This window comes from Carassius gibelio, chromosome A14 (genome assembly GCF_023724105.1).
Source record: "Carassius gibelio isolate Cgi1373 ecotype wild population from Czech Republic chromosome A14, carGib1.2-hapl.c, whole genome shotgun sequence".
Lineage (NCBI taxonomy): Eukaryota > Metazoa > Chordata > Actinopteri > Cypriniformes > Cyprinidae > Carassius > Carassius gibelio.
Window position 1 is genome coordinate 3,556,161 of NC_068384.1, and position 12,765 is coordinate 3,568,925.

The 12,765-nt window shown below is 37.1% G+C and overlaps 1 protein-coding gene across 7 annotated transcripts in view; it reads right to left on the reverse strand.

Annotated features, from left to right (window-relative positions):
* LOC128027285 (microtubule-associated tumor suppressor 1 homolog A) overlaps positions 1-12,765 on the reverse strand; it is a 28,830-nt gene that overhangs the window by 9,939 nt on the left and 6,126 nt on the right. For 5 of the 7 annotated variants that reach the window (XM_052614736.1, XM_052614739.1, XM_052614735.1 and 2 more), the window contains exons 3-7: positions 11,751-11,964; positions 10,718-10,882; positions 9,431-9,532; positions 9,186-9,293; positions 1,989-2,209 (exon numbers count right to left, since the gene is read on the reverse strand). In XM_052614736.1, the coding sequence (XP_052470696.1) occupies positions 1,989-2,209; positions 9,186-9,293; positions 9,431-9,532; positions 10,718-10,882; positions 11,751-11,964 (810 nt within the window). Of the gene's footprint in view, positions 1-1,988; positions 2,210-7,627; positions 8,065-9,185; positions 9,294-9,430; positions 9,533-10,717; positions 10,883-11,750; positions 11,965-12,765 lie in introns of those variants that run through there. The other 2 variants (XM_052614738.1, XM_052614741.1) reach the window with 2 other exon arrangements.

The window sequence follows — 12,765 nt, forward strand, 5'->3', positions numbered from 1 at the left end:
GTTTCAAGCGGTTTGTGCATAGATAAGATCTGTAAAGTTGCAAAGACTAAAAGACACAAACCCAAAGAGATATTCTTTATAAAAGTTAAGACTTGTCCATACCCTCCTAAACTGCTTCATTCAATACCCCCCACCCCCCCACATCTACGTCACTGTGTGGGAAGAATTGCATAACACCGCCCAAATTTTCACGCAAAAGAAAGAAGTTGTTACTTTGATTCTTGCTGTATTATTGTTGTTGCTGCCGACGCCATGTAGTGGAGACACTGTATTAGAGCCCTGCGCGGGGAGTGTTTTCTTAAACTCACACCCGCCCGCTCCCGCTGAATGTATGATCAAGCCCGCCCACTCCCGAAACCTGTGTGTCCGCTCCCGCCAGCAAAAGCACCACACATGACAAAAACATTTTTTTTTTTATTTTTATAAGCGTTATAAAACATTAACCGTTAAAACAAAACTGAAAGTGGCACCTCAGTTTTTAAACACAGGCTAGGCCTACTGCATACATGCACCAAACAATTAACTAATGACTTTTACATTAAATAAACACAGAGAACTTTGAAAATAAGCTAGATATAATTTGAACAAAATAAATAAAACAAAATGGAATGCTTTGAAAAAAATCTCACAGACTTCACATTAAAAAAAATTGAAATTCTTGGATAATTGTAATGCATGCTGATAAATAGCATTTTTTCAAAACGAAATTCTAACATTCTTCTTAATTTTATTAATTGTATTAGACTAATTAAAATGTATTCAATATAATAATCTAACCTTAGCAAACAGCCTACCTAAAATACAAAAACTAAATAAGTGCATTTGATTTTCGTTCACTTTATTTCCGTGAAAATAGCTGCCATTGTTGTGGTATAGAACATTCAAAACAAACTCATTAAAACACAAACGCAAACACACAAGATGAAATGAGCGTAGATCTTTGTGTGTCAGATCAGTATGTAGAAAATATATGGAAAATATCTGCTGCCCTCAGGAAGATGTCTCTGCAGCATCTGATCTCACACTAGCCATCTGCAGCATAGCTTTTTCCCTCAGGCTATCAGACTAATGAACAGTCAAAACTAATACACCCTACAGTATACTCCCACTATACAGTATGCCACACACGCACTTTAACTCTAACACAGTTCAATACTGGACTATACGTACACACAGCACTTAATACAATAATCTATCTGCTACCACTGGATACCGTCCAATGCACACCCATGACATTTTGCATATCCAGTTCATGTATAACCTGCTGCATCTTCGCATATTTCGTGTATATACCTGTACATAATGTAGAATGTATACATACGGTGTATGTGTATTGCTAACTGTTATGTCTAATAGTACAATATTTGTACCGAGTATATGTGAGTAAATGGCACACTGTCAGCTGTATAAATCTGTAGGAATGTCTATATGTTATTGTTTCTGCAGTGTCTGGAGCACACTCCCAAGAATTTCACTCACCAAGGTACATGTGCTGTAGTGATGTGACAATACAATGGAACAAGGACAGTTCTAAAATTAGCAAGCTCTACTCGGTCCAGAGTCAGGAATAGCTGGAGAGATTACATGTAACCTAAGCTTCAACAGATACATCTAGGGTGGAAAGTGAATTACTAAAGAAAAACATATATTTTTATAAAAGATGGTGTATAACAGCCAAAGCCTTGAAAGTATCTCATTTGAAAATGTTGTGTAAAAGTAGAAAAGTGTTAAAAGAACACCAGCAGAACATTACATGACTGCAAACACACACACACACACACACACACACACACACACACACAAACGGACTACAAACCAATACAATTAGTGCTGGGTGGTCAGATCCCAACTTGATATCTAACTAACCAAAGAAATCTAATCCTAACTTGACAAATGATCAAAGACATCATCTTCATGTATTATTCATGTCTGCTGTATAGCAGAATGATTCATGATGAACAGAAGCAATGTAATCTCATAATACTCACCCCAGCACATAGATGCTTTATGACCACAGCAACAGCCTCAAACCTGCGATTGTTGCATCGAAGCGTGTTCTCCAGCTGCTGGACGGTCTGGTTCTTCTTCTCACACAGAGCCTTGTAGTACTCCACATTTCTGGACTTACTCTCTGGCGGTACCAGATCCGGTTGCCGGTTTGTTGGGGGCTGCTGGTTTTGGGAACTCGTCCTTGACTTGTTCTTGTCAACTGTAAGAGAACATGCATTCAGGGTTGTGACAAAATTCAGATAACAACTCACCCCATCACTAAATAATGTCCGGCCATCAGAGACCTCTTATTTTAGCAGGGCTATGCCACGGTGGTTTTCATTTACACCAGCTCATAAATATAACACCAGGACATAATCAGGGCACAAATCCCTCTAAAAAAAGCGCTTCACTACAGAGGAAGGTTACCTGAAGTAAGCCACCAACGTATAAAGCCGTAAAACCCCTGTGAAGTAAATACAGCTTTTACAGGAACATTTTTCCAATGCCAACAACTAAAGTCTTTATGTTGTTAATCCAGTTTGTCCTAGCAGAGTTATTACATAACAACTTGGTGTGAGCAGCCTCGGACATTTCTGAAATACCAGCTTTAATAAGTCAGGGGTGGGAAAACAAACCCCCATGAGGCCTTTCCCCTCAATGTCACTCCAACAGCAACACATTTACTACAGATCCAAGTTTACATCTGCAAAGAAACTGCCAAAGACATGTTATAAAAAGTGCATATTTAAAGAATAAAAATATTGTAAAAAATCTAAATAAATAAAAATATACATTACATACACACACACACACACACACACACACACACACATACATACATATATATATATATATATATATATATATATATATATATATAATAACTTAATATAATATAACTTATCTGAAAATAAAGAAAACACCAAATGCATCAAACCCACAGCCTGAACTATTTAAATTCTGGTTTCTAGAAGGCAAAAAAGCAGGGAGAAACTTTTCAAAAAAGGAGGGAGAAACACTTTCAGTGGGGGAAAAATTATTAGCACCGATTCTTGATTTTCAGCAATTTTAGATCATGCCTTAAGAATGTAGGAAAACACACACACACATAATACTTGAAGGTTGAATACCATTTATACACAGTTTCAGCAATGCAAGTTTGTCCACACTGCTTAAAAACATTTTGCACAGCTATGAATATGAATACACAAACATATATTTTTAATCGTGCAACTATCCGATTTCTAAATGAATGCAAGCTGGGATTCACTATAGTCCTTTTCGAGACACCTTTAAAAAAAAAAAAAAGAACAAAAAACCAAGTGCATTGTTTAACACTATTAGAAAACAGAGAAATTAGGAAACAGTCTTTTGAGAAACAACTAAGAAATAAGAGTGGAAACATGTCAAAAGACCTTCAACAGAGAACGTCTAGAATGCTGACATTTTCTGCTGAAAAAATTATTTGACAATACATTCAGAATACATGTATGAACGTTCTTCCTTTCCAGCATCCTGTTACACCTTCAAGACAAAGTAGCTGTAGTCCTGTTAGTTCACAGTACCCACCCATAAAATAAATAGAGCCGTTTAGCTTATCACATGGATTGAAGTAACTGGAAACATTACAGTCCTTATTAAAAACTTCCCTATAACTGTTGAAAGAGGCAAAGATATTATGAACGGTTTACTGTCCTTGACCTCTGTTTGTGCAGACCAGTTTCTCCTGGAATCATATTTAATGCACTAATGAAATGTAATCCAGGCTGGCTTTTTAGAATCTTTTATTTAACACACATTAAATTAATACATTAAACAAAATGCTAGTAAAAAACAAAACAACATGAATCATGAACTCTGAATAAAAGATGCGTTTTGGTTTTGCTGACTTGGCTACAGTGGTTCCAAATTAAAATAATTTACAAATTCCATTCTGTTAAAAACTAGGCAAAAATAAAAAGCAAAAATTTTGGTTGTGGCCTTGGAGTGGCAAATTAGTAATCATGCTAGCCTACACATTTAAAATGCAGTATAATTCAAACTATAAGATGTCATTGCTAGGTAAACATTTGTGTAGCTCCCTCTGCTGGACAACTCATGTTAAGAACAGACAATGTACATGAATGTGCAAGTACTGATTAGTAACTCTAAATAAATGTCAGTTATGCAGATTTAAAAAAAGAAAAAAAAAGAAAGAGAAAATCAGGCAAGCAAGCAAGCAAACATCGAGCAAATCAATCAAACCTATCCATCGTGCAACATCCAACTAGTACCTCAAGAGCAGAGGTAGAAAGAGTACAAAAATATTCTACAAGTAAAAGTACCATTACATTGATGAAATTTAAACTTAAAATGGTCTTTTCTGTTGTTTCCTTATCGAAACTGTGTCACCGCATTTGCTGCTGTATCAGTACAGAGGTGCAGGTCTTTAGAGCAGTTGGGAGAGATCGCAACCCTGGGGGGCTCCAGTGTGGGGGGATGCAGTTGAATGCATGAAGTGTAGATCAGTGCAGGTGGGAGGTGTGATACTGGGCTTTTCAAACTGGCAGTAAAACACATTCAGATCGTCAGCTAGTTATTGATTCTTCACAGACTGCAGGGGTAGCGTCTTGTACTTTGTGATGCTCCACAGGCCTGTCCAGACTGTTGCTGGGTTGTTGGTTGAAAACTGGTTGTTCAGCTTTTCAGAGTAACTTTTGTTTAGCCACTCTGATCTCCTTTGTTAGTCTCCTCTTTGGCATGACGAAGCTATTGGAGTTTCCCAGTAACTCACTGTTTATCATTATTGAATGATAAGAATGTCCTGGTGGGGATGCACATATCCTCACAGAAACTGATGCATGAAGTTACAGTGTCTGTGAGCTCGTCCAGATCTGTGGCTGTAGCTTCAAAACACTCCAATCGGTGCAATCGAAGCAGGCTTGTAAATTTTGCTTTGCTTTATTAGTCCATCTTTTTACAAACTGATTTTAGTTTCTGCCTGTAGGTCTGTATAAGACAGTGATCAGAAAGCCCTAAAGCTACATGTGGGACAGAGTGATATGGATTCTTTTTTTTTTGGTGCAGTGGCCCAGTATATCACTATCTCTGGTGGGAAATGTAATGTGCTGTCTGTATTTTGGCAGTTCAAGGGAGATATTTGCTTTATTAAAATCTCAAAAGAATGATTAAAAGAGTCTGGGTACTGTCGCTCCATTTTAGTTATTTGTTCGTCCAGCTGTATAAGTGCTGTGCTCACGCATGCATCCAGAGGGACATAAACATTCACAATAATAAACGAGGAAAACTCCAGTGGTGAGTAGAAAGGTTTACAGTTTATGAAGTGTGCCTCTAAATTAAGAGAGAAAATTGTCTGGGTTGTTATGTCTAACCATGAACCTTCATTTATGCAGAAACAAAGTCCACTGCTTTTGTTTTTGTTAACTTCGCAATGCAAGCCACTCAACAACTGGAAGCATGACAGATGAAGCGTGTTGTCCAGTGTTTTGCCTCATTCTGCACCCCTGCCAGATTATGCACCCTATAGTATTGGTACTGTAGGTTTAGGAGTAGGTGTGGGTGAAGGGTTAGGATTAAGCAATCAGTTAGTAACTTCAACAAGTGTGTGCATAATCTGGTAGGGGTGCATAATTTGGCGCTTCCCTCATTTCAGCCAGATCGTGTTTGAACAGAACTGCTGCCCCTCCGACTAGAACATGCAAAAAAAGCATCTTAAAATCTAAAACTGGAAAAATGTTGTCTGGTGTGTTACCTTTTGTCCAGTAGTAAAACTGAATTACTAAACATAAAAAAGAATGGGAGAGCTCCACAACCATAAACAACGGCATCTTGTTAAAATTTAAAGTGTGACTTTTTCTAGCTAAAGTTGGAGTCAACTTTAATTAAGCAAGTTTGTAGTTTCCCTTAAAGTCTAAACACTGGTGTTATCAAAATGATTTCTTTGCTTATTGAGCATCAAGATGACACAATATGATCTCAATGGATAGCTTAAGAGCAGCACTTCCTTGTTTTCCTCAATTCCATTCCATGAAGCTAGTGGCAAAAAAAAAAAACAACCAAAAAAAAACTGCAAATTTACACATCCCGTATGAGATTAAGCGATAAAGACTGGAAGATCAACCTGGTTATCCCAAACGTAATTATCCAACTTGTAATTACAGCAGTTAATCAGTCTTATCTTAATTATTAGAGTGCTTTGGGTTATCCAGGAAGTGCACTTGGATCCCATGCATAGTGATACAGCACGGTTTTAGAGCCAAAATTTTATGCACATGGCAACCAATAAAATGAAAACATATAAATGAGCAAACAAAAACACTGATTCTTGAATAACAAATGATTTACTGTTGCCAGATCTTCGTAATACACATCTGGAGCATTACAGTTTCTACATGCCTCACAAAAATGGTAGCGCAACAGAAAACAGCATACTGAAATGAATAATTAATCTCATCTCAAAGTTGAATTATTTAAATACTACCGAGACACACATACATTTTCTCTATAAACCGTCTTAGGTGGACTTTTTTTAAAGCCTTGGAAAACGAAGATGTATGGTCTAAACATTCACATTTTATAGCAATCTCAGTTTTAGATGAAGTAAGTTTACACAACTATACAATTCGTGTGAAATCCTTTCCCATTATTTAAGTACCTCTGATACTATTTGCTACAATGGGTTTCAAAATGTTTAACTGATTTGACTGCTCCCCTTTAATGCCAAGCAAATAAACTGTGTTATATGGACTTAATGACAAAGTATTATAAATAAAATGTATGCAAAAATACCCATTCTGATGCCTAAAATTATCTATAGCCTTACATATGATCAACATAATTATGAGGTAAAAGAAAAATGAAAAAGTTTAATAAGCGTGTTGAATTTAGCTTGCTATACAGCAATTACTATGCAATACTCCATGATGTGGAAAAATGTAGTAACCTAGAATATGACAACACCGGTGTCCTATCGAATGCAGTGCATGCAAAAACATATTTAAACATCAATCAGGTTATCATTAAAGCTATAATTGTAGCTTATATGCATTTATTTTTAGAGGGTATTTCAAACAGGTGAAACCTTACCCAAATACTTATTGAGATCAAATATAGTCCTCTGTGATGTTACAAACATGGAATAAATAGTCGCTTCCTCATTTATTACGGTCCTTATTTGGTCAGTCACTATAAAAATATTTACTGACACAAACATCTCTACTTTATCTCTTCAATGGGAATTTACCTTGTCAAAATATTTACAAGACATTGCATTCCAAAATAACCCCTGATCATTTGAAAACAGGTAAATTACATTTTTAGATCTGTGAACCAACTTGCTCAAATAGAGGAATAAGGTAAATATGAACAAACTGTATCTACCGACTTGGTAGTCGATTACCATAACCCAAATTGTGGCACAAATATACATGTTATTTGCAAAAAGATCCCAGGCTATATTTGTGGTTAGCAAGAAGATGCCTACTGGCCACGTACACATATCAAATACTCTTTGGCAGATCGAGAAAACAGTCTAAAGATAGAATCAACATCAGATGAGCGAAGACAGCACCTTGCGACACTGTGCAGAATGAAGAAAAGCCACAACAACAACAAAAATGTTTTCTGAGGAACAGACCTGCCTGAAACACCACAGTACTCTTGCATCCTGACAACAGCTGGAGGCTTCGGAGCAATCCCTTCGCTGTCAGCCTCACATGGATGTTGGACAAGGAAAATTTGGGAGAGAAAATCATCTTGCCAAAAAGACAGGAAGAGAACAATTCTTCATAAGCAAAACAAAAAGAACAACAGCCTCAGTCAGCACACGTGAGGCTAAAGCAAAAGATACATCTGCCAAACAAATGGCAAAGACTGTGTTGAAGGGAGGGGGAGAAAACATCCGTGTCTCCCATCACACTTTGACAAAAACAAATGAACTGAAGCAGCCTGGATTAAAGAGGGGCAGGAGCCCCAGAGACAAATGAGGCAGAGCAGAAGCCATCCTCCAGTTTTAGTTCTCATCCACTGACATTCAGCATCTCTCGCTCTCCAATGGGTGTTAAGGAGGTGCGAGATGCTGGGTAAACGGAAGAAGAAGGGAGGGTGCTGGGAGGAGAAAGCAGCAAAGCAGGAGTGAGTGGGTGGGTGTTTGGGTCCGCTCTCTCACAGCTTTCTCCTTCATTCAAACAATTAGAAGGGTTAAAGATAGCAGGATGTAAAGTAACAGCTTACAGCAAGATATGGACCCTGAGCAGGTCCTCAAAACTAGTAATTTTACACAAACGAGGGTCAGTTCAGTGCTGGAGTTGTGCAAAGATTGCTTCTGAAAGATGGATCGATACCAACGCTTTGTGAGCAAACATCCAGACTAACAGACAAAGCAAGCATCATGCATCATATTTTGTTTTCCAAAAGAGCCTCTTGGCTCACGCTGTTAGGCTAATATTGCTAAAGCTACCATTGTCTCTGCCTATTTTCACCAATGCTGCATTCATGCACTACCAGAAAGCTTGTAAATAGGAATGTGGTTGTTAAAAATTGCATTTGGAAGCAATGTGAAGTCAGTAACATGGTCACCACTAGTTAAACCCGCTAGCCTGACCGCTGAGAGAAAAAAAAAAAAAAAAAAAAACCATTGTCTCCCCTGAATCCATTTACTGTATAAAAGTAATTCAAAGTGACTCTGTCCACAGATGTAGAATAACTCCATAATTTAAAGTCAAATTTTTTGGAACAAAACATTGTTATTGATCAGTGTGATGGCAGAGTCCAGTCTCACAGACTTGAAGGCATGCTGCATGCATACACCCAAGACTTAATCTTTGAGAGGAATGCAATGGCCATTCTTAATTACAGTACTTATGGGTGGTAAGAAAGCATACGCTGAGAGCGGCTGGCTAAGACAAGAGAGACTGTGTCAGCTGTGTTACGGACTTAGCTGTGATCAAATATTCCTGCATTGCTGAGAGGGTGTTTCACAGAGCTCACACAGTGCAAGACAACTGCCACCCCACTCACAGATCAGACAAGATACAATGTAGCAATGGGATTTATTTCAATTAAAGGGGGGAAAATGCAAATATATAATGTACTTAATAAAAATACTCCGTATAAGTATTTTAAACTCCCAATTTATATGTGTTTTTGTTTTAAATGTACACTTCACTTCTAAGATCATAAACTGGGCATGTTACCTGTTGGAGTAGCAGTAGGTCTCATGAGTCTGGCTGTGGTTGGGGTTTTCAGAGGACTGCATGAAGACCTTGATGAACCTGATGGAGATGTGTTTTTGCATCCTACTCCTAAAGAAGAGAAAACATGTATGACTTTAGGTCTAGAGTAAATCAAACCAAAATAAATTACCAATTTTTTCTTTTTCTTTTGATTTTATGGGAATTGACACCCCAAAAGTTATTGCTTAAAATATTGAAAATATGACCTGATGATACACTCCTGATAGGTGGACACTGCAGCTTGGTCCTTAACAATGTGGTCCTGTTAGAAGGTTTACTCAAGGTTCCCATAGAGGGCTCAGCATGGTCTGATTTAAAAATAAATAAACAAATAAATAACCAATGTAAATCTTCAACAATTTTTTTGTACATTAGTTAGTTTGTGGGCCTGGGAGGGAATTTCCTAGGAGGCTTGTATCTGAATCAAAGCAATAAAACATAAGCAGGCTTTATCATCATATCTCTTTTTGATGATAATCATGCTCCAATAAACAGATAAACTCTCTGTGAGATTGCAGATTCTTTGATGGGCCTCCACTGCTGCAAGTTGATATAGTGATTTTTGATATGTTATGACAACAGCAGACACAATACTGAAAAACATCTGATACAATATCAGTGATTGTTCATTTAGGACAGAGGAAATTGAGCCTGTTTTCTCCCAAGTTGTAATTTTTTAAAAATATTTCTGTCAGCTGATTTGGGGATTTTGGGTTCCTTGTTGCCTTTGGTTGGCTCAGCTGGTGTTTAAAAAGAGCTGAGCTGAATATTTGTACTATTGTTTTCCGCTTTATAGCAGAACTGAATTGGTTTTTAACTGATTAATTTTGCAGCATCTACACAGTTATTTAACTGAATTGAATCAACATTGAACTGACTCAAGCTAAATAAATCACACTATTGTCTTCAGTAGAACTGCTTATAGCTGAACTGAACCCATTTCATAATGAGTGAACTTTACACAGTTATTAAACTGAAATGAACCAACACTGAACTGACTGGAGCTGAATATTCATACTATTGTCTTGTCACCAGCTGCTTTAAAAGCAGAAATTATATTTTCCTCTATTTTTTTGAAGTTTGAATCTTAATTCCTTTATTTTGCTATTTAATACTGTGAAGCGGTTTTGGAATATTGTATTAAGTGCCATACAAATAAAGGTGACTTGACAGCAAACAGAAATATAACACTGCTACCTGATGAAATAGCTTCAAGAATGTATACTTATTATTGTAGTTAACACAAATTTGAATACATTTGCAACTCCAAAAAATTTTTTTATTAGAGTAGACTGAATCCCTTAGAAGGGATTTAATATTAAATCTGTGGATTTAAGGCAACACTGACCTAGCAGAGAATGTGGGTCAAGCTGGATAACATGAGGTTGATCTTGTCTAAAATGGTCACTTCTATCCATAATTAATTATTTCATTTTAATTATCTTTTTTTTTTTATTCTCCCTCGGCCACAGTGTCAATCTGGGAAGGCTCACCTTGCTTTGCATGTCCATTTGAATGAGAAGTACTGGAGTTCTTGGTCTGTAATTTGGGTTTCATGGACAGTTTGGAGGCTGATGCTGGAGCTGTGAACACAGCAGATCTTGACTGGGATCTTGAAACTGCACTTGCACCTTCAGTTAAATGGATTTTTTGCTTAACTGCAGAGGGAAAGTGGCCAACAATACTTCTATTGTTATTCAGGTATCACAAATAAGTGTATAGATGCCTGTGCTGTAAATGGCATGTAAAAAGGCAATTTAAGCCTCCAAATTACAATGAATGTTTCATGCAACCCCCCCCCCCCCAAATAAAACTAAATGGACAGTTAACACATAATTTACAGTACAAACATAACAAAAAGCTAAATGGGTTCTAAAAAGGATAATTTAATTTAAGGGAGGTAACATTTTTATAGACTTGAAACATTCTTTAGACTTGGCCCATCTTGAATATGAACAAGCGAACTGCATCTGCTTCAAACCTGCCAAAAATTACCCAAACCTGCCCTAAAATATAAAGCCCACAGAAAAGAATAACAAAAGACATATTACATATATTGCTTGGCACAAATGTGTGAAAAAATGGAACAACATGGAATTATTTGGTTAGCATTAACAATTTATAAAATAAAGATTTCTAAATGCTGTTCTTCTTAACTTTCTATTAATCAAAGAATCCTGAAAAAAATGCATCACGGTTTCTACAAAAATATTAAGAACCAATATTAACAGTTTTTAACATTGATAATAATCAAAAAAATGTGACCATCAAATGATTTCTGAAGGATCATGTGACACTGAAACCTGGAGTAATGATGCTGAAAATGTAGCTTTGCATCACAAGATTAAATTGCATTTCAAAATATATTAAAACAGAAAACTAATATTTTTAATCGCTCAAAACTGACCATTAGACCATAAATAAGAAAATCAAACCACTACTATAACATGCACCAACTCGCACTGTAAAATTTAAAGCTGACCAAACCACAGAAAGATAAAGCTCTGTAGCGCACATTGCCCTTACCATCAGATGTGCTCCGTTTGCTTCTGGGTGAAGACATGTCAGTGGTACTGCTGGCATCTTTTCCTCTTGTACCAGGTTTGATCTTAGAGGCTGAAGGTGGTGGTTGTAGGTGAGCAGCAGAGGCGCCTCTTGTCCTGGCTGGTGATGGCTGGGGGCCAAGCCTGCTTCTACTCCACTCACATGCTGCTGCCGTTGCTGGCCTGGCAGACCCCACCTGCAAGAGAAGTTCCCTTTCAGCAACTTGCTCCCATGCATGCTGCCCCGAGCCTGAGCTCCCCACGCTCATGGCAACCTTGGCCATAACACAGCTGAAGGTTGGGACTGAAACTCATGCAGGCTTGATATGTGAGCAGCTATTGTTTTTTGCAACCATCTCCTGCTCTGTAAACATTAAGCGATGTGTGCACAATGCATTTTCCACAGACTCAGCATGCTGCCCTCTCGCAGCAGTAATTCAAACAGCAACTGCACTGCATAAACACTTTCTCTTTAGATTTTTGTTTGTGAAATATGCTTTTTTTTTTTTTTTTGATGGCTGGATATATAAATAAATATTGGATATAAAAACAAACAATGAAAGGGGTAATTGAAAAATTCTGTCATCTTTATCGCCACCTGTAAACCTGAATGACATTCATTAATCTTTTAGACACATATATTCTCATGAAATTTGATTGAGATATATCTGTACCTCCATTGATTGTCTATGGGACCAAAACTTTCACTTCAAAATGTGAGTTTAGTTTGCAACCAATGAGATTTGTTCTTGCATGTCAGGCAAGTACAGTTAAGCGTCTGTTTACCATATTTGATGTCCACTCCATTCATCATATAAAGTGGCTGTGTTTCTAAAGAAGACTTGGATGAAACCGCTCAGTTGATATGGATTACTTTTACTACTCATTTATGAACTTTTGAAGTATTAAAGTTTAAACTGACTTTTAAAAGAGGGACATAAATCTCTCAGGTTTCTTTAAAAATTCCTTTATTTGTGTTTTGAACATGAACGAAAGTC